The 20,922-nt window shown below is 36.8% G+C and overlaps 1 protein-coding gene across 3 annotated transcripts in view; it reads right to left on the bottom strand.

Annotated features, from left to right (window-relative positions):
• The window catches only part of LOC108697071 (cell wall protein AWA1-like), a 32,380-nt gene extending 11,810 nt beyond the window's left edge, over positions 1–20,570 (bottom strand). For 2 of the 3 annotated variants that reach the window (XM_041569733.1, XM_041569734.1), the window contains exons 1-6: positions 20,487–20,570; positions 17,808–17,834; positions 17,095–17,139; positions 16,189–16,296; positions 12,621–12,767; positions 8,070–8,207 (exon numbers count right to left, since the gene is read on the bottom strand). In XM_041569733.1, coding sequence (XP_041425667.1) covers positions 8,070–8,207; positions 12,621–12,767; positions 16,189–16,296; positions 17,095–17,139; positions 17,808–17,834; positions 20,487–20,538 — 517 coding nt within the window. In that variant the 5' untranslated portion in view covers positions 20,539–20,570. The remainder of the gene's footprint in view (positions 1–8,069; positions 8,208–12,620; positions 12,768–16,188; positions 16,297–17,094; positions 17,140–17,807; positions 17,835–20,486) is intronic. The other variant, XM_018226737.2, reaches the window with a different exon arrangement.
• Positions 20,571–20,922: the final 352 nt, after the last annotated feature.

Raw genomic sequence — 20,922 nt, 5'->3', positions numbered from 1 at the left:
ATTTACATCAATAGTTAAAAAACATGAGAAATATCCCCTCTAACGCCTGACGCGTTTCATGCTTACCCAGCACTTAGTCATAGGCAGAATCCAACTAGTCTCTTTTGCTCTGTTCCTTAAGTACTAGCACATGTAGTCCCTCCCCTTAATAAAACCAATCACAACCATGTCTTACAATTGCCATATATCATCCAATGGACTACTGGCTTTGTTCAGATACAATGATCTATGTGTTAGATAATCCATGTTACAGGGCATGTACAAAAATATAATTATACATTAAAAAATAATCATATACAAATAATTAAATATAACAAGTCACATCAAATATGTAATTGAGGCCTAGTGGCAACCTGGTTTGTAGGTGAAAGATCCAATAAACCTCTCTTTTCTTTAATTTCATCAGGAGGTCTCCCCCTCTGATGTCTTAATTTGTTCTATTCCTTGTATGGAAAAATACTGTAAATTACTGTTATTGCATTCTTGAAAGTGTCTAGTGACATTGGTTTTGCTGCTTAGTTTAATGTTACTCACTTGATTGATATGTTCCCTGATACGTTCTTTCAATGATCTAATAGTGCAACCCACGTATTGTTTACCACACTTAGTACAGGTGGTAAGGTAAACAATCCCCTTGCTGCAACAATTGATATATTGTTTAATTTTGTATGTAGTTGTAGTCACAGTTGAATTGAATTCTCCAGAGACTTTCAAGTATTTACATGTGACACAACGATTGTGTCCACACTTGTAACAACCACTGTATCTCAAAAAATCCTGTTTGCTATTGTTCTTCTCTTTAAATAGACTCGGAGACAATGAGTCACCAAGGGTATAAGCGCGTCTTGCTACACACCCTATTCCTGGGTCTAATGCCATACAAAAGTCACTATCGGCATATAATATGGGCAGAAACTTTTTCACTGTTTTAACAATTTTTTTATATTGTCTACTATATCGTGTAATAAAGGAGATTTTTTGTCCAAATTCTTTCTTATATGTTTTGTTCTGTGGGGCCAAAAAAGTATCCCTATCAGTGTTTTCGGCTCTAATATAGGCCCTCTGGATTGACCTATTATTATACCCCCTTTCTTTGAACCTATCCCTCATTTCGTCTGCCTTGATTTTATATTCACCTAAAGTAGAGCAGTTTCTGCGCAATCGCAGGAACTGTCCTATTGGGATTCCAGCTATTTGGCTTCTTGGGTGGCATGACTGTGCATGAAGCAAAGTGTTGCCGCTGCATGGTTTCCGATAAATTGTAGTGTGTATGTTATTTGCTTTAATCATCAGTTTAACATCCAAAAATTCTATTTCATCCTTAGAGAATGTGTCTGTAAATCTTAGATTCAATTCATTGGTGTTAATTCCCTCCACAAATTCTCTAAACTTCTGTTCTCCTCCTGTCCAAATGCACAGTAAATCGTCGATATAACGAATATAATATTTTAGATATTGGTTACTGATTGCTATCATGTGGGTTTCCTCCCACCACCCCATGTAGAGGTTGGCGAAGGAGGGAGCAGATTTGGCTCCCATGGCCGTCCCACACTGTTGCAGATAATATTGGCCATTGAACAGGAAGTAGTTATGTTTCAAGAGAAATCCTATAGCTTGTAGGAGAAAACCTTACAACTCCTCTGTGTATTTACTATATCTATCCAAGTGGTATTTGATAGCCTCCAGTCCCTTATCGTGTGGAATAGAAGAGTAGAGTGAGGCCACATCAAGTGTGGCCCAACTATACTCTCCATGCCACGCGATCTGTCCAAGTTTATCAAGTACATCTGTAGTATCCCTGACATAGCTCGTCAATCGTAACACCAATGGTTGTAAGTGAGCATCTATCCATTCGGACATATGCTCATTCAATGAGCCTATTCCAGATACAATTGGCCTACCAATTGGTGGCCTTTGACTTTTGTGTACTTTAGGCAAGTGGTAAAAAGTAGGTATAACAGGAGATCTAGGTATAAGATAATCTTTAATTATATCATTAATCAACTCCTTTGAGTAAGCTAGCTCCACCAATGTCACTAGTTTGTGTAAAAAAATTTTTTTAGTAGGATCCCTTTCCAACAATAAATAAGCTCCTCTATCTTTAAGTTGCCTCAAAGCCTCGTCCTTATATGTTACAGCATCTAAGACAACTACCATTCCACCCTTATCTGCATTCTTTATAACTATGGAGCTGTCTTCCTGCAGTTCCTTTAGTTGAGTTTTTTCTTTAACCGTCAAGTTAGAGGACCATTGAGTGTCTGTATTCTTAAAATCTAACTGCCAAAGTGCTTCTTCCACTCTTGTCTGAAATACGTCCACCAAAGGTCCCCTAAATTGTGTGGGATAGAATTCACTGCGGTTTTTAAAACTAGAGGTATCTATTGTTTCTGGGGGGTTCATAATAGCCAGATCTCTCTCATTCTTTTCCCTTTGTGCAAAATACTTCTTCAATACAATTTTCCTAACAAATTGGTTAACATCCAGCATTGTTTCAAAAATGTCAAAGTTCCTACTAGGAGAAAAAGATAATCCCTTAGCTAGAACCTTTAAATGAACAGGAGATAAACCTTTAGATGACAGGTTCATTACTTTCTCGGTGTCTTCTTCCTCAATGCATAGCTTTCTCTGTCTTTGTCCCTTGGTGTCTCTTGTTCTTCCATGGGATTTTTGGTTTTCCATAGGGGTCTGTTTGTCTTGTTCTGTGTCCATTGTCTGTTTTCTGTACTTGTTGTTTCTTCCGTCCCTAAAAAAACTTTTTGGGCTTTTTCAGTCCTGTTAACCTGTGAAGAGACAGGAGAAAAGCCAGCAAAAGAGCCTTCTGAAAGGTCCTCCCCCTCCATACTTGAGAAGCTAACCTTCTTTGGGGTACTTGTATTTTTTAAAATCGATCTTTGTGAATAATTGTGACCCTGTGCATATCTATTCTCTCTCCTCCTTTGTGCCCAGGTATAGACCTGGTCTCTACCATAGTCTGTCATGTCTCTATTAAATTTATTTTTCTTATTCTCCATAATATCTAGTTCAATTTTATTTACCTTTTTCTTAGTATTCTCGTATGTATCAATATATTGTGCGTGGCCTTTAAAGGATTCTAAATCCTTTTCCATCCATCTCAAATCTAATTTAATTTGTTCATGTGCTTTACTCTTATATTCAATCATAAGTTCCATTAATTTAAATGAGCAATCTGACAATATTTTGTTCCAGCTTGTAACAAATACCTCATCTTTCTCCACAAAAGAGGGAAATTTTTTGATTCTTAAGCCTCGTGGTATCATTTGGCTATCAACGTATTTTTCTAGAGAGGCTATATCCCACCACGTATATAGTTCTTTTATTGAGAGACGTTCCAAGTCTCTAAACATTTTGATTAAATTCAAACCATCTTGTGAGGTAGTTATGCTGGTACAAAATGTGCGATTCGCTTTATCAACCCTCGTAGTGCAATCCAAAAATTCATCCATATTAATAAAGACAAACAAATTAATCAATGTAAATTTTTTTTTATATATATATGCTTTATGTGTGTTATATGTGTATACAAAGGTGAGACCATATTACATGTTTTAATCTATTACACTGATCTCCATTATACTGCAGCGGTGGGAATCTATCCCCTCCCTCAAGCCATACGCCTGGGGCCTAACAGCACCCGGGTGCTACATGTTTTGGGTGAGCAGTGTCTGTTTATTTACAAGTCATCTGTATGGTTAACTGGAGAGTTTTTGACTCACATCAAGCGTCACGTCCAGGGCTAGATTAGATCCTGGACGCAACAATCATTTGGTGAGCCAAGTTCACCACAAAAATATCTATTAATTATTGCTAACATTTTTGGCTCAATACTTCTTATCATACGAGTATTCGCATTGTTTTTGAATACTTCCCCTCTATATATATAATTGAATGGAGTACTTTGGGGGTGCATATTATGGGATACGAATATCTTCCCCATATCTTTACCTTGGAGTCTGAAAGTCTCTTGAAATATATTTGCATTGTCTAATTGATGAATTGGGTAATAGTAGAGATTGCTTTCACGATATATTAAGCAGTTATATTCACATTTGTTTATTTTATAAATTTATATTGCTGTATGTGTTTGTAAACACATACAACACACATTTGTATACACATATAACACACATAAAGCATATATAAAAAATGAAAAAAAATGAATTTTTGGATTGCACTACGAGGGTTGATAAAGCGAATCGCACATTTTGTACCAGCAAAACTACCTCACAAGATGGTTTGAATTTAATCAAAATGTTTAGAGACTTGGAACGTCTCTCAATAAAAGAACTATATACGTGGTGGGATATAGCCTCTCTAGAAAAATACGTTGATAGCCAAATGATACCACGAGGCTTAATAATCAAAAAATGTCCCTCTTTTGTGGAGAAAGATGAGGTATTTACAAGCTGGAACAAAATATTGTCAGATTGCTCATTTAAATTAATGGAACTTATGATTGAATATAAGAGTAAAGCACATGAACAAATTAAATTAGATTTGAGAAGGATGGAAAAGGATTTAGAATCCTTTAAAGGCCACGCACAATATATTGATACATACGAGAATACTAAGAAAAAGGTAAATAAAATTGAACTAGATATTATGGAGAATAAGAAAAATAAATTTAATAGAGACATGACAGACTATGGTAGAGACCAGGTCTATACCTGGGCACAAAGGAGGAGAGAGAATAGATATGCACAGGGTCACAATTATTCACAAAGATCGATTTTAAAAAATACAAGTACCCCAAAGAAGGTTAGCTTCTCAAGTATGGAGGGGGAGGACCTTTCAGAAGGCTCTTTTGCTGGCTTTTCTCCTGTCTCTTCACAGGTTAACAGGACTGAAAAAGCCCAAAAAGTTTTTTTAGGGACGGAAGAAACAACAAGTACAGAAAACAGACAATGGACACAGAACAAGACAAACAGACCCCTATGGAAAACCAAAAATCCCATGGAAGAACAAGAGACACCAAGGGACAAAGACAGAGAAAGCTATGTACTGAGGAAGAAGACACCGAGAAAGTAATGAACCTGTCATCTAAAGGTTTATCTCCTGTTCATTTAAAGGTTCTAGCTAAGGGATTATCTTTTTCTCCTAGTAGGAATTTTGACATTTTTGAAACAATGCTGGATGTTAACCAATTTGTTAGGAAAATTGTATTGAAGAAGTATTTTGCACAAAGGGAAAAGAATGAGAGAGATCTGGCTATTATGAACCCCCCAGAAACAATAGATACCTCTAGATTTAAAAACCGCAGTGAATTCTATCCCACACAATTTAGGGGACCTTTGGTGGACGTATTTCAGACAAGAGTGGAAGAAGCACTTTGGCAGTTACATTTTAAGAATACAGACACTCAATGGTCCTCTAACTTGACGGTTAAAGAATAAACTGCACTAAAGGAACTGCAGGAAGACAGCTCCATAGTTATAAAGAATGCAGATAAGGGTGGAATGGTAGTTGTCTTAGATGCTGTAACATATAAGGACGAGGCCTTGAGGCAACTTAAAGAAAGAGGAGCTTATTTATTGGTGGAAAGGGATCCTACTAAAAAAATTTTTTTACACAAACTAGTGACATTGGTGGAGCTAGCTTACTCAAAGGAGTTGATTAATGATATAATTAAAGATTATCTTATACCTAGATCTCCTGTTATACCTACTTTTTACCACTTGCCTAAAGTACACAAAAGTCAAAGGCCACCAATTGGTAGGCCAATTGTATCTGGAATAGGCTCATTGAATGAGCATCTGTCCGAATGGATAGATGCTCACTTACAACCATTGGTGTTACGATTGACGAGCTATGTCAGGGATACTATAGATGTACTTGATAAACTTGGACAAATCGTGTGGCATGGAGAGTATAGTTGGGCCACACTTGATGTGGCCTCACTCTACTCTTCTATTCCACACGATAAGGGACTGGAGGCTATCAAATACCACTTGGATAGATATAGTAAATACACAGAGGAGTTGAAAGGTTTTCTCCTACAAGCTATAGGATTTCTCTTGAAACATAACTACTTCCTGTTCAATGGCCAATATTATCTGCAACAGTGTGGGACGGCCATGGGAGCCAAATCTGCTCCCTCCTTCGCCAACCTCTACATGGGGTGGTGGGAGGAAACCCACATGATAGCAATCAGTAACCAATATCTAAAATGTTATATTCGTTATATCGACGATTTACTGTGCATTTGGACAGGAGGAGAACAGAAGTTTAGAGAATTTGTGGAGGGAATTAACACCAATGAATTGAATCTAAGATTTACAGACACATTCTCTAAGGATGAAATAGAATTTTTGGATGTTAAACTGATGATTAAAGCAAATAACATACACACTACAATTTATCGGAAACCATGCAGCGGCAACACTTTGCTTCATGCACAGTCATGCCACCCAAGAAGCCAAATAGCTGGAATCCCAATAGGACAGTTCCTGCGATTGCGCAGAAACTGCTCTACTTTAGGTGAATATAAAATCAAGACAGACGAAATGAGGGATAGATTCAAAGAAAGGGGGTATAATAATAGGTCAATCCAGAGGGCCTATATTAGAGCCGAAAACACTGATAGGGATACTTTTTTGGCCCCACAGAACAAAACATATAAGAAAGAATTTGGACAAAAAATCTCCTTTATTACACGATATAGTAGACAATATAAAAAAATTGTTAAAACAGTGAAAAAGTTTCTGCCCATATTATATGCCGATAGTGACTTTTGTATGGCATTAGACCCAGGAATAGGGTGTGTAGCAAGACGCGCTTATACCCTTGGTGACTCATTGTCTCCGAGTCTATTTAAAGAGAAGAACAATAGCAAACAGGATTTTTTGAGATACAGTGGTTGTTACAAGTGTGGACACAATCGTTGTGTCACATGTAAATACTTGAAAGTCTCTGGAGAATTCAATTCAACTGTGACTACAACTACATACAAAATTAAACAATATATCAATTGTTGCAGCAAGGGGATTGTTTACCTTATCACCTGTACTAAGTGTGGTAAACAATACGTGGGTTGCACTATTAGATCATTGAAAGAACGTATCAGGGAACATATCAATCAAGTGAGTAACATTAAACTAAGCAGCAAAACCAATGTCAATAGACACTTTCAAGAATGCAATAACAGTAATTTACAGTATTTTTCCATACAAGGAATAGAACAAATTAAGACATCAGAGGGGGAGACCTCCTGATGAAATTAAAGAAAAGAGAGGTTTATTGGATCTTTCACCTACAAACCAGGTTGCCACTAGGCCTCAATTACATATTTGATGTGACTTGTTATATTTAATTATATGTATATGATTATTTTTTATTGTATAATTATATTTTTGTACATGCCCTGTAACATGGATTATCTAACACATAGATCATTGTATCTGAACAAAGCCAGTAGTCCATTGGATGATATATGGCAATTGTAAGACATGGTTGTGTTTTGTTGGTTTTATTAAGGGGAGGGACTACATGTGCTAGTACTTAAGGAACAGAGCAAAAGAGACTAGTTGGATTCTGCCTATGACTAAGTGCTGGGTAAGCGTGAAACGCGTCAGGCGTTAGAGGGGATATTTCTCATGTTTTTTAACTATTGATGTAAATAAAGTATATTTTTTTACTTATTAGCATGCCTTGGAGAAATTATTGAGTATTTGGTTATACCTCTGTTTGGTCACTAGAGGTCTCCGGCATGCATACCAGTAATGTTTACTGATTCTACTCCCAATGTTCTTGCTATTGTCATGTCACAATGATACACCCCATCATGACTGACGTTTAGCATTATTTACTTAACATATTACATCTGCTGAGTGTGCACTGTCTTGTCCTGTCCCTCCTGCACTATGCTGACCTGTGTTGCAGGAGTTGCATATTTTTGCACTTGCACTTTTTGTCTGTTGTCCGGTACATCTATGTTGTGGGGTTGTTTTCTCTGGAAAAAAGGCGCTTGAGAGGGGACATGATTACACTTTACAAGTACATTGGAGGACACTATAAACAAATCAAGACAATAGAGGGAATATTATTGGAGTTACCTGATAAGCTTGAGTACTCAATGCACCTACTCTCCTTGCCGCTACATCGCATTGTATCCTCACTGTTACAGAAATTGAATTCAGAATTTGTGCAGGTTGGGCATGTTATTTCAAGCAGCTGGTTACTGTCAGATGGCACTTTCGACAAGAGAGAAAACAAATTAGGGCATATCTATTATTGTTCTGTTATTGTTGAGGCACACAACAGGTCTGAATTCCCTGTTGGCTATAATGGCTACAGTAGAGGGCTAGCATTTGAGACATTCAGGATATAAGAGTTATTTTAAGAAGGAAAGGAGATCACTTTATTACATTTCTTAAAGCATGAAAAAAATTGTCTAGTGCCTCTTTAAAGAGGCATTTATGTGTGCAGCTGCAGGGGAGGACACTCTACAATAGGGGTAAACGTTGTTTATTGAAGGCATTACAGTACTTGCACCCACAAGCACTGATCTGCCTCTTCTACTGAACCATGTACAAGTGCACCTATTGGTGCTGGGGAACCCTGGAGCTGGGAGAAGGGTCCAGGTATCAGATGCATGCAAGTGATAATAAAAGCTAGATCAGAGGATGAGGTCTCTCAATGACAAAGTGTACAGAGAGAACAGCTAAAAGACAAGTAAAAGAACTCTAACGCAACCCCCATGCTAAACTGAACCAGAGCAAAGGGTTAGATAGCTTAAGGGACAGGGCAGTGGCGTAACTACAATTCACCAGGAGGCCCAGAGCAGAGACCAAGGGAAGTCTACTGTATTTTTTTTACCTGTAAGTAAACAGGTGGTGGACAAAACTTTACACTTCAATATTAAAACAGTCACACATAGAAAATAGAAAGTAATTGGAAAAAGTCGTTATTTCTGGTGAACTGTGTGAAACCAACTGAACTGTAAAAAGTGTTGGAAGGTGAACAACCCCATTAAGTTTATGCGAGCCATTTGACTTATTATTTATAGACAATACATGACTTTTGAGTAATAATATAAAGCAAAGCAAATGTCCCACTGAGCAAAAACAGGCATTCATTATTTTTTCTGCAATCATGAACTTCCTGTGCATTGTATTATTTTAGTACCTAAATAGTCCACAGGATGTTTCCCTTGTTCCTCAAAAAAGTCATATTAAGCCATGTTTTCTGTCTTGCCCTGTGATATCTGTACTGCAAACAATTGCATAGACTTTCCATTACATAAAGAAACTGTATTAGTATTAAAAAACATGTGTTTTTGAATGACAATGTTACACACCTACCAAGGGTGTAAGGGTGGATAGGGTTGCTACCCCTTCCTATAAAGAATACTTTTGTATTTCATCTATCTGTCCTATTAATAATATTAGTATCAGACATATTTTTTACTGACCATGCCAGTCACTAATTTCCAGGTGGAAACTTTAAAGTAGAAGGAAAGGCTTTGTGCACTTGGGGGTTACAAATGTTAGGCACCCCCAATTGATTGTATTGACTTACCTGAAACCCCGGGCCGGTGCTCCTATCAGCAGAAAACTGCACCGGCCCGGGTTATACCAGTGAGCACCACGGAGTCAAAATTTGTGTTTCGAGAATTTTTCGCCCGTGAATTTCGCGGGAAATTCGTGAATTTCATGGCGAAGCAAAATGGTACAAATTTGCCTATCGCTAATAGAAAGTACTTGATCAAACAGTGCATGACTTGCACTGCTATTATGTACATCATTATATGTCTGTGTGGACTGATATATTGTGATAAGATAATAAGTGATTATAGGACAGGATTCATTTGCATAAAACTATGATATGGGCAGATTAAAGACATTGAAAATGGGTTAAGACAGCAAATAGTAACTGGGTGGAAAATAAAGGGTGGAAATTAAAGGGGGCCTTTCACCCTAAGAAATAATTCCAAATCCTTTTCTTTCATGTTAGTTAAGCAATATAAACTTTTGCTATATACTGTATATTGTACTGTTTATATTATTTACTTTTTTTCCCTTCAGTCTTGAATTATACAATCACAGCAAGCAGGCAGGTGCCATTTTGTGGAGACTAAAATGAGGAGAACTAAAGCTTAACTAAAGAAGTAGCTAAAAATGTTGTACATTATGTTTTGTGCTTCTGTACCAGCCCAAGGCAACCAGAGCCCTTTAGCAGTAAAGATCTGTGTCTCCAAAGATGCCCCAGTAGCTCCCCATCTTCTTTTCTGCTGATTCACTGCACATGCTCTGTGCTGCTGTCACTTACTGAGCTTAGGGACCCACTCACAATATACAGTACACATAGAATAGAAATGTCACAATATAAGGCTGATTAGTAATTAATACACATAATTCCTACATGGCAGCTCAGAAACCAGTGCAATTAGCAACAGAATTTAATAATCAGCCTAGATCTCCTTTAAGGCAAGTATCACCACAAAATCTTATATTTTTACCAAAATAGGGGGCCTAATGGCCATGCACAGTGCCCTATACAGTTATAGAGTGTAATGAGGGAAGGGGGAATATGAGGAGGGCAGTGACATCCACGAAGTGCTGAAAGTGAAAGTAATTGACTCCGGGGCAGGCAATATATGATTGACAGCTCAGATATTTAAACACCTAACAGGTATGGATTCTTTAATGAAAAAAGAATTTGTGTTCCATGTTTAATTTTCATAGGAGTTTCATCGTACAGCTTTTTATGTGTGGATGACAGGTGCTCTTTAAACCTGACCCAGGGAAATTTAGATGCGTGCTGAAAGATCATATTGTACCCGGATCAAGAGGAAAAGTGACCTAAATAGTGTCACATTGGACTTGAATTGTGTCATATGCTTTAAATAGACATCTTGTTCTAGGATGTGTTCTTGGAAGTGACATCATTATGTATTAATGACTGAAAGAAGAATAGAATAATGCACTTTATCCAGGCGTGTCATGGAAACTCTCTAAAACGTAAGGAAGTTTATTGTACTCGATGCAACACAATCACTATGGAGATTTACGAAAGCTCTGAATAAGTGTTTCTTATTATCTGATCTATTTTTTTATTGAATTAACACATTTGGCAAAGCAGATAAAGGTGCTGATTTGTCAGAAGGGGGAGGGAAAGGGTAAACCTGAATTTACAGGTGGGGAATAGGGATGTAGCGAACTGTTCTGCGGCGAACTTGTTCGCGCGAACTTCGACTGTTCGCGTCCGCCGAATGTTCGCGAACGTCGCGCGACGTTCGCCAATTGGTGTTCGCGTTCGATTCGAAGTAAAATTTCGTTCAACCATTCGACCATTCGACCATTCGATCGCTAAAATCGAACGATTTCCATTCGTTCGAACGATTATAAGCATTCGATTGAATGAAATCATTCGATCGAATAGCTTCGATCGTTCGATTCGAACGAAAATCCTTCGATCGAACGAATAAAACCCTTCGATCGTTCGATCGAACGATTTTATCGAGCGTTCGAAGTTCGCGAACAGTTCGCGAACTGTTCGCTTTTTTTGCCGGTGTTCGCGAACGGCGTTCGCGAACACATTGGCGGCGGTTCGCTACATCCCTAGTGGGGAAGGGTAAGAGTAAATTATTCGGTGGGGGCAAAAATAAAATATACAACTAAATAGTGACCATCTAGGATAAGAATGTGAGACCTGATTGAAACATAGAAGTGCTGGTCAGTAATGCACGGGATGTGGTCTTTGATATAGAGAAAGTTATTTCCATGCACCACGACCTTGATCTTAACCAATAATAGGTAAAGTCGCCACTTGTTTTTAGATGTTTTTAACCTGATTAATTTGTTGTATTTTGAAATAAAGATTGATTATTATTTTTCATATCAGAGCGTGCATAGCTACAGGGTCCTGGCTCCGCATCTGGGGAGTGGTTTGTTGCTGCTATTTTTACTTTCTCGGGATGTGGTCTATGCACAAGAAACCACAAACAACAGCAAGTCAAATACAGTACAGTATATATAGATATATGTCATTATTAGCTTGCCACTCTCTCCCTACTGAAAAAATAGTTTATTCCTGAATGGAATTCTTGCTCAGCAACCGTCTCCCCAAGCAAAGCCCTCCCAGAGCTGCAGTATCCCAGGAAAATGTATTTCTCTCTCTTTGAACCCTCCAAATACTCTGTGTGTGTTTTAAAGAAAATGCCAACAACTGGCTCTCTAGCAGCATAAACAAAAAGTAACTCCAGCACACGTAACATGCTCAAGGGATTATTCCCGTGTTTAATGTCAATCCAACAAGAACAACGTTTCGGGGGCGTACCCCTTCGTCAGGTGCGTCGAAACAAGAAACGTTGTTCTTGTTGGATTGACATTAAACACGGGAGTAATCCATTGAGCATGTTACGTGTGCTGAAGTTACTTTTTGTTCAGTAATCGTGGAGGGGCCGTCCTCCTATACCCCAGGCACCGTACGTAACGTATTGGAGAGGCCGGGTGTTTGTGTGCAATTTCTTGCCTAATCGTCTCTAGCAGCTTAAAAATCATGAAATATACAAATCAGAACTCCTCAATGGGTCTCAATGACTTCTAACATCCTTACGTAAAATAGTAGGTACATTATCCATTCTAGCACACAAGTGTACTTACATGGGGGTAAGTGAGGAGTACAGTTGTCAGAATTACAACAAGAGCTGACCATCTTGATGCTTCCACCGGTGGAATTGATGCTTGCCGAGAAGTCACATTGCTCTATTGGTGCACACGATCTGATCAGCATCTTTGTTTTATTTCCGTCTTTGTATAAAAATAGGAAAACAAATATTGATCATCTGATAAAATATGAAATTCCGTGGCACAAGAGCATATTTTTAAAAAATGAGCTGTCATGGGCTTATTACACATAGTGATATATATATATATATATATATATATATATATATATATATATATATATATATATATATATATATATATATATATGAGGAGATCGCTGTGTTAGACTCAATATTTTTCACATGAGCATGATAATTAACGGAAATGGTGTTCTTGATGACAATTCAGCATATGTAGGATACAGGTAGACTTAGTAACATATAAGAACATTCCCTGAGCCTGTGTAACACTAAGATAGTTATATTATTGATATTATGTTATTGTTTTTAACCTAGTCTTTTTATCGAGAAAGATGAATAAGAACTGATACATTTTACACATATAAGTATACCTAGTTGAATATTTAATTGGTGTTTATTAACTAGTTTAATCATGTGTTATGCTATAGCTGGTGGTTTTCCCGCCAGTGTGTGGTTAAAAGACACATTTGAAGTTAATTTTGGCACTTTGAGAAAGGCTGAGGAGTCAGCCAAAACGTCAGTCTGCTGCTATTTTATGAAATAAATTTTGTCCAGTTTTAAGACCTGTGAGTGCTGATCTTTTTTGCAACTATATATATATACATACACACACTTGGGTAAAGCTGGAGCACTCACACAAAAATTCAACAACCGCCTTGGTGCAGGTTATATTGTGATATATAAATAAACAGAAATGAACCGCACTCACAGGACTTAGTAAGGTGCAAAAAAGCAGTGGTTTTATTCCAACGTTTTGGCTCCTATACTCAAGCCTTCTTTAGGAAGTGAATATATATATATCTTGTTTGTAGAATAGTGATACTCACGGGACTGGTTTTATGCAGGTAAAATAAAGAATTTATTTGAACTCAGCGTTTCAATCCGTAACTGGGACCTTCTTCAGGAGAATACAAAACAGACAACCAGACATCTCATATATATATATATATAATATATATATATAGACAAAATACAAGAGTCCTCTGCACTCAACCCATTATCAATATATTTAAGACAGAGACATTTTGTGCATACTGCTACTGAAAAATGCCTTACCCTTTAAACAAAACAGGGATTGTTTGTCCATATATTGCAATATATTTAAGCTGAACATCTACGTCAAAGTCATCCCATATCTGGCCAGTCCTACGCTCAATTTTATCTGATTCATTAAGAATTCGATTGCTTCATTATACAGTTGGCCAGTTTAAATTTATTGCAATATATGGACAAACAATCCCTGTTTTGTTTAAAGGGTAAGGCATTTTTTAGTAGCAGTATGCACAAAATGTCTATGTCTTAAATATATTGATAATGGGTTGAGTGCAGAGGACTCTTGGATTTGTCTATATGTATTTTGTGGTCACAGCCTCATTGCAACCCCTCCTAATGGTTTTAAAAATTAGCGGTGAGCACAACTTTCCCTTGTTTGTTATAGTTATACAGGAGCAGTGACCAGCTCCATGTTGTAGCTCCCACCCTCTCCAGCTATAGTCAGGTGATCCCACTGGTGTCTAATAAAAGATTTTTTTAAAGGTGGCCATACACTATAAGATCCGCTTGTTTGGCGAGATCACCAAATGAGCAGATCTTGCCCAACAAATATAGGGCGATTTCAGTGTAATCCAATTATTCGGCCCGCAGGCCAAACAATCTGATTCCGGGGCACCCGGAAGAGAAATACGGCGCTGTGTCTGCCTCAAGAAATTTGAAGAAAGAAGAAGCCGGAAGACAATCGCTCCATGGTCCTCGCTTGAAGAACCCAAGACCGGTGCAGTTTTCTCCTTATAGGGGATCTGGCCCGGGGTGTCAAGTAAGTATATATGATCACTTGGGGGTGCCTACATTTTAGCACCCGGAAGTAAAAATGCCTTTCCTTCTCCTTTAATCTTCCCATGTATGGCCACTTTAAGACTAAGGATTTGGCTGGATTGGTTGTACTTGAACAATTTAAAGACGAAATACATAAACATATCAGTATTATAATCTTTCCCTATAAAGTATGTCAGATTTGAAAGGGCTCAGACAGCAGCTTCTGCTGGGCCGGGGGCCCTGGGCCCTTCCCAAATCTTTCTTTAAGAGAGTCTGAGTATTTAAAGAATCAACTTTTGACAAGTGGAAGTGTGGGTTGAATTGCTGTATCGTTCCTTCTGGCATGCTGCCTAATCTTGTGGATCAGGTAAGGAATCTCACATAGATGATCAGGTACACATAATGCATCAAACATTTTAATAGAATGCTTAAAATTAGTCATCATTATTAGTGTTTGATATGAGTAAAAATGTTTGGTCCATGTATGATTATTAGGGATGCCCAGAATCTGGTTTGGGTTTAGACCTCGTCAAACCAAAATTGAACCATTATTATTTTGTAATTGTCACACAAGTTGTTTTTTTTTTTTTGCGGATTTTTTTCTGCAAGTTTGATCATTTGTAATTGCAAATTATGGTTTGTCTTCAGTTATACATTCGGCCAAATTTTGGTGTGGATTCTGTATTCTGTTGAATCCTAACACTGCCCATTTTTCTGTCAATATGAATTATTGGGATCATTATGGGGAACAAAGTAAATAAACACATGGAACAACGTGCAATGGGGAAGTGGAGGAAAGAGAATTGGAGCATTGTGCATGGAAGATTAAGGGGGTTATTTACTAAACTCCAAATCCTGAAAAATTTGTAATTTTTTTTTTTATAAAATCGGACTTTTAAAAAAATCACAAATTTTTCTGAACTTATTAAACCCCAAGGATGGAAAAGTCTGAATCAGAAAATCCGGCATCTCAGACCTGTTGAATTTGTATATAAGTCAATGGTAGAACTCCCAATGATTTTTTCATGTGCGCTGGGTTTTGGCGCAATTCCCCAAAGTTTTCGGAAGGTTTCAGGCAAAAAAGCATAAGAAATCGGAGTTTTCAGGGGGAAAATACCAAAAAATTTTGAAAATCTAAATTTTTCCCGCAAAGCAAATTTTTGGAGACCTTGGAGGGGGAAATAAAAGAAAGAACCATAAGGAAGAACTGTGTGGAAGAGAAGGTGGTTATTTACTAGAGGAAGAATTGGGAAGAACAGATCTTGGAGAAGGAATCAAGAAAAAAATGTTTATGCTATGCAATTGGGAAAATCAGGGGGTGTAACGATGTACTGTGTAATCATGAAAATTGTAAGAATGATTGTATTCATGGCAAGTGTAGACAAGATTGTATCCATGGCAGGAGCCAATTCCAGGAAATAATGCGAAATCAAAAGATTGGATAACTCTGTGACAAGAACTAGACTCAGTCAGGTTATTTTAATACTTAGGTTGTAATAATAAATATTCTTTACTTAAGTCTTTCCATTGTCTGCACTATAAGAACTTACCATTGGTTTCTTCAATGTACCAACTTATACAATATTCTTCACTAGCGCATTTTATACTGGTGCCTGTGCAGAATGTTTCTCCTTTGCACTCAGTACATAACAGAGGCTCTAAATGAAAAAAATTAACAGATAAAAATAATTATACTGGAAAAGTCCCAATACCTTGGTGGTACATTCTGGTGCCCATTCTCTCATATGTAATTTGTCAAGACTCCTTTAGGAAATATGAAACTTGCTTCAATCTGATCAGAAGTGATCACAGTAAGGGGCAGATTTATCAAGGGTCGAATTTTGAAGTAATGGGAATTTTTTTTGAACTTTCGAATTAAAAAAGACCGAAATTTATCAAAAATTCTAAGTTTTTTTTTTTTGACTGAATAGGTCAGTTTTTGATTGAATAGGCTGTTTTTCAATTGAATTTGAATCGTACGAATTAAAGTAATTACGAATTCGGTTCAAAGTTTTTTTAAAAAAAGAAAAACTGATGTATCAAAGTCCACCAATTGACTAAAACAGCAATTCGGCAGGTTTTAGATGGCGAATAGTCTAGGTCAAATTTTTAAAGAGACAGTACATGATAAATTTAGATATACAAATTTTTTAATTTTTTTCAAATCGAATTTGGACTATTCCCTAGTCAAAGTACACAAAAATTAGCTCAAAATTTGATTTTTTTTTATTCGAATTTTCACTTCGACCTTTGATAAATCTGCCCTAAGTGTTTTTGAGAAAAAATACATTAGCGTAATGTTTAATAATAGTAACTTATATTCCAGTTTTCATATAATCACAGATAAACTATAAATATTATGGGCAAATAACATAATTTCATACAGACAAATGGTATGGTAACCAAGGTATAGATGCATTATATACTACAAGTAAATTGTATACGTATGTACAAACCGGCAGCATTATCATTTTCTGTATGCAACCAAAGTTCAGAAGAATCTGAAAGAATTGTACAGTGGGTACAGGTTAACTAATAATTTATATTTCAGTTTCCCATAAAGTAGAGATACAGGGGGTTATTTAGTAAAATCTAAATTTATCTCATATTTTTAAAAAGAAACCACAAGCAAACTGCCATGCCCAATTTTAGCTTATTATTAATAAAAGGAACTCAATTTAATCGTATTGCGGAAAAACTCGATAAAATCAAACAAAAACCCAAATTGCTCAATTTTTTCGGGCTTTTTTCCCTAATTGCCTAAAATATTTCACCAAAACCCTGAAAAAGTTGGATTCTTGGGCTAAACCCAGTGTAGACCATGAAAACTTCAAATTGAGATAGGTGCCTGTCTCATTAATTTATACATGACCTCGACAGGTCTGAGATGGCAGATTTTTGGATTTGGGCTATTTATAGCGCACACACACACACATATATATCTATATATAAATTAAAATCTTTAAATATTCTAGTTTTTTTCTCCTCTAAAAGTTCAAGTTTTCTAGTGAAAAAAACAAAAATTTTTCAAAATTTTAACATTTGGATTTTAATAAATAACCCCCACAATGTGCAAATAATAAATACGATATAATTTTACATGGACTAATGCAGTACTACCCAAGGTACAGATCTATTAAATCAATTTAATGGAAAGGAATTAACGCACCAGTGGGAAAAACATCATCTTGCATAGCTGAGCCATGTATGAAAGAAAAAGGGAGAAGTATATTAGAACATGTTTAGGAATAAGAACATGAACACTCATTATAAACTCATTAAAACTTATCAGACAAATTTCACTTCATGTCCTGCAGTGTTATTTTTTTGCAGGGTTTCTAGGCATAGAGGTGCACACTATTTTGGGATTCACGTGGATATTTCATGAAGGGTTCTAGTGATTTCCAAACTGAACCAGTTCCCTAAATTGCATATGCAAATTAGGGCAAGAAAGGGCTTAAAAAATTGTTATTTCCCTGTTTGCGTAAAGAAAAGTCATGTGACTTAAGGAAGATTATTTACTAATTTCCGAATGCAAAAATCACAAAAAATTTGTGATTTTTTTTTAATATATAAAATCGGACTTTTAAAAAAAATCACAAAATTTTCTGAATTTATTAAACCCCAAGGATGGAAAAGTCCGAATCAGAAAATCCGGCATCTCAGAATTGTCAAGGTTGCATATAAATCAATGGGAGAAGTCCCAATAATATTTTGATGTGCGCTGGGTTTCGGGCAAAAATCTGAGTTTTCGGGTGAAAATCTGAAAAAATCATGAAAATCGGATGAAAAATCTAAAATCGTGAAAATCAGATGTTTTCCCACAAAGCAAATTATTGGGAAAATTTTATAAATAAGCATTAAAAAAAAACCCAGCGGATTTGATCGGAGTTTGTAGCAGAAAATATTGAGATAAATATGGACTTTGATAAATAACCCCCCTAAGGGTTTGGATTCAGTCTGGCACTTGGACAGGGTAACACGCTTAATTCATATAACCCCACCTAGGTTAGCAATACTTTGCAGTGCAATTTTAGTCCACATAGGTCTGTTAATATAATGCAATGAGTTTTATGAATAGAACCCTAGAAAGGACAATAATACAGTTCAATTAGCTTTAGGGTTATTATCCTAGATAGAATATGAATGATGTAGACTTGATTTGATGCTTAATATTAGTGATGGGCGAATAAATTCAGCAGGCGCGAATTCATGGTGAATTTCTGTGCTTCGGCATCAGCAAATAACCCGGCAAAAATCAGTTGCGACAAAAAAAAGATTGTCACGCGTCAAAATTATTTGGATGCCCATTGACTTTAAAGCATTTGGATAAAATAGTCGCGCATATAAAAATTGTTGTGTGTCAAAATTATTTTGGCGCCCATTGAGTTTAATGTGTTCGCAAACTTTGCTGTTTCGCGAATTTCACGGTAAACTAAATGGCCCAGATTAGTTTAATGACTCAAAATAATACTATTTTCTTCAGCGTTCTAGCCTGGCTATTCACCTAATTCTAACCTGCAAAACATTAACATTAAGTATGATGTTGAGAGTGATATTCTGAAACAATTTGCAATTGGTTTTCATGTTTTAATATGTGTGGTGTTTGAGTTAATTAGTTTTTTATTCAGCAGCTCTTCAGTTTGCAATTTCAGCAATCTGGTTGCTAGGATCTAACTAACCTTAGCAACCATACATTGATTTGAATAAGAGACTGGAATATGAATAGGAGAGGGCTGAATAGAAAGATGAGTAATAAAAAGTAGCAATAACAATAAATGTGTAGCCTTACAGAGTGTTAGTTTTTAGATGGGGTCAGTGACCCCCATTTGAAATCTGGAAAGAGTCAGAAGAGGAAGGCAAATAATTCAAAAACTATAAGTTGTTTAAAAAGTTGTTTAGAATTGTCCATTCTATAACACACTAAGGGGGTTATTTATCAAAGTTCGAATTTATCTCATTATTTGTATTAATAAAATCCAACCAACTCCGAATTTCCGATTAAACCTTATTAATCATAGAAAAAGCTCGGGCAAAAATCCGTATTTTCCCGCCAAAAGTCAGGTTCTCCTGCCAATAAGTCCGATTTTCCTACCACAATTGGACTTTTGGCACCAAAATCTGAAAAAATTTTGGCTGAACCATGATATTGAAAAGGGAGCTTTGCCGTTTTCGGGTTTTGACGGATTTTCAGATTCTGACTTTTTTTTAGCCTCGGGGTATAATAAATTCCGAAAAAAAATCAGACTTTTTTTTTATGAGCAAAAAAAAAAAATCTGAATTTTTCGTGATTTTTGTATTCAGAGTTGAATAAATAACCCCCTAATGGTTAACTTGAAGGTGGACCGCCCCTTTAACCCGCACCCGACAACATTTCTCAATGTCTTAAATATATTGATAATGGGTTGAGTGCAGAGGACCTCTTGTATTTGTCTACCCGACCTTAACCTGCAAAATGTTGTCATTGTAGGATCCACGGCCTACCTGTACCCGCTCTGTACCTGCCTCTTGCTCCAAGAAAGGGTATCTTCAGGGGCAGTGGAGTGCACTTCCCCAGTCTGAGCCACACACAAACCTAACCTGCAATAGTTGGTCAAATTTCAACCCAAACCCGCCCAACTGGTGGTCAAACTAGGGGGCCACCGAGTTTAAATCTCTTATAATCGCTGGTACAAAATGACAAATGGCTTTTTAAAATATCGTGGCGACTAATCTCCCCACAGGCCTCTGCCCTTAACCTTCAATCAGTGAGTGAGCCTTGTGTAGAACAGCCTTCAATTAGTGATACTTTTCTATAAAGAGTTGGTTATTATTCCCCTACATATTACATATAAAACCAGAGACTTACCCACTGCAGCAAACGCAATGATAAAAGAGACCAGTCCCAGTGGAAACTTCATCCTTATAGTTCTCCCAATTACACAAATGAAACCAATACAAAGAGCAAAGCTTATATAGAAAATAGGGTATGAGGATTGGGAAATAACCAGCAATAGAAGAGGCTAAACAATGCCAATCAAAACCACGCCTTCCATCATGTGACAGTGGGCTAAATACCACACCAACAGTAGGTGCCAAAAACACACCCAACTGTTTTCTATGGCAGAAAAGACAGATAATCCTGCTATTGTGTAGAGCAGCTCCTGTTTAATAAAGCTGGGCGAACACCAACTATCTAAGAAAGGCATTGTGGAGGAATAATTAGGTTACATTAATATGTGTTAGTATGTGATAGTGGCTTATTAAATGCAGTACATGTATAAATAATTGTTTTAAGCTACTTG

The sequence above is a fragment of the Xenopus laevis genome, chromosome 7L (assembly GCF_017654675.1).
Source record: "Xenopus laevis strain J_2021 chromosome 7L, Xenopus_laevis_v10.1, whole genome shotgun sequence".
NCBI classification, from domain to species: Eukaryota; Metazoa; Chordata; class Amphibia; order Anura; family Pipidae; genus Xenopus; species Xenopus laevis.
The sequence above is the reverse complement of the archived record's forward strand: the minus strand, read 5'-3'. Positions and strand labels throughout refer to the sequence as shown.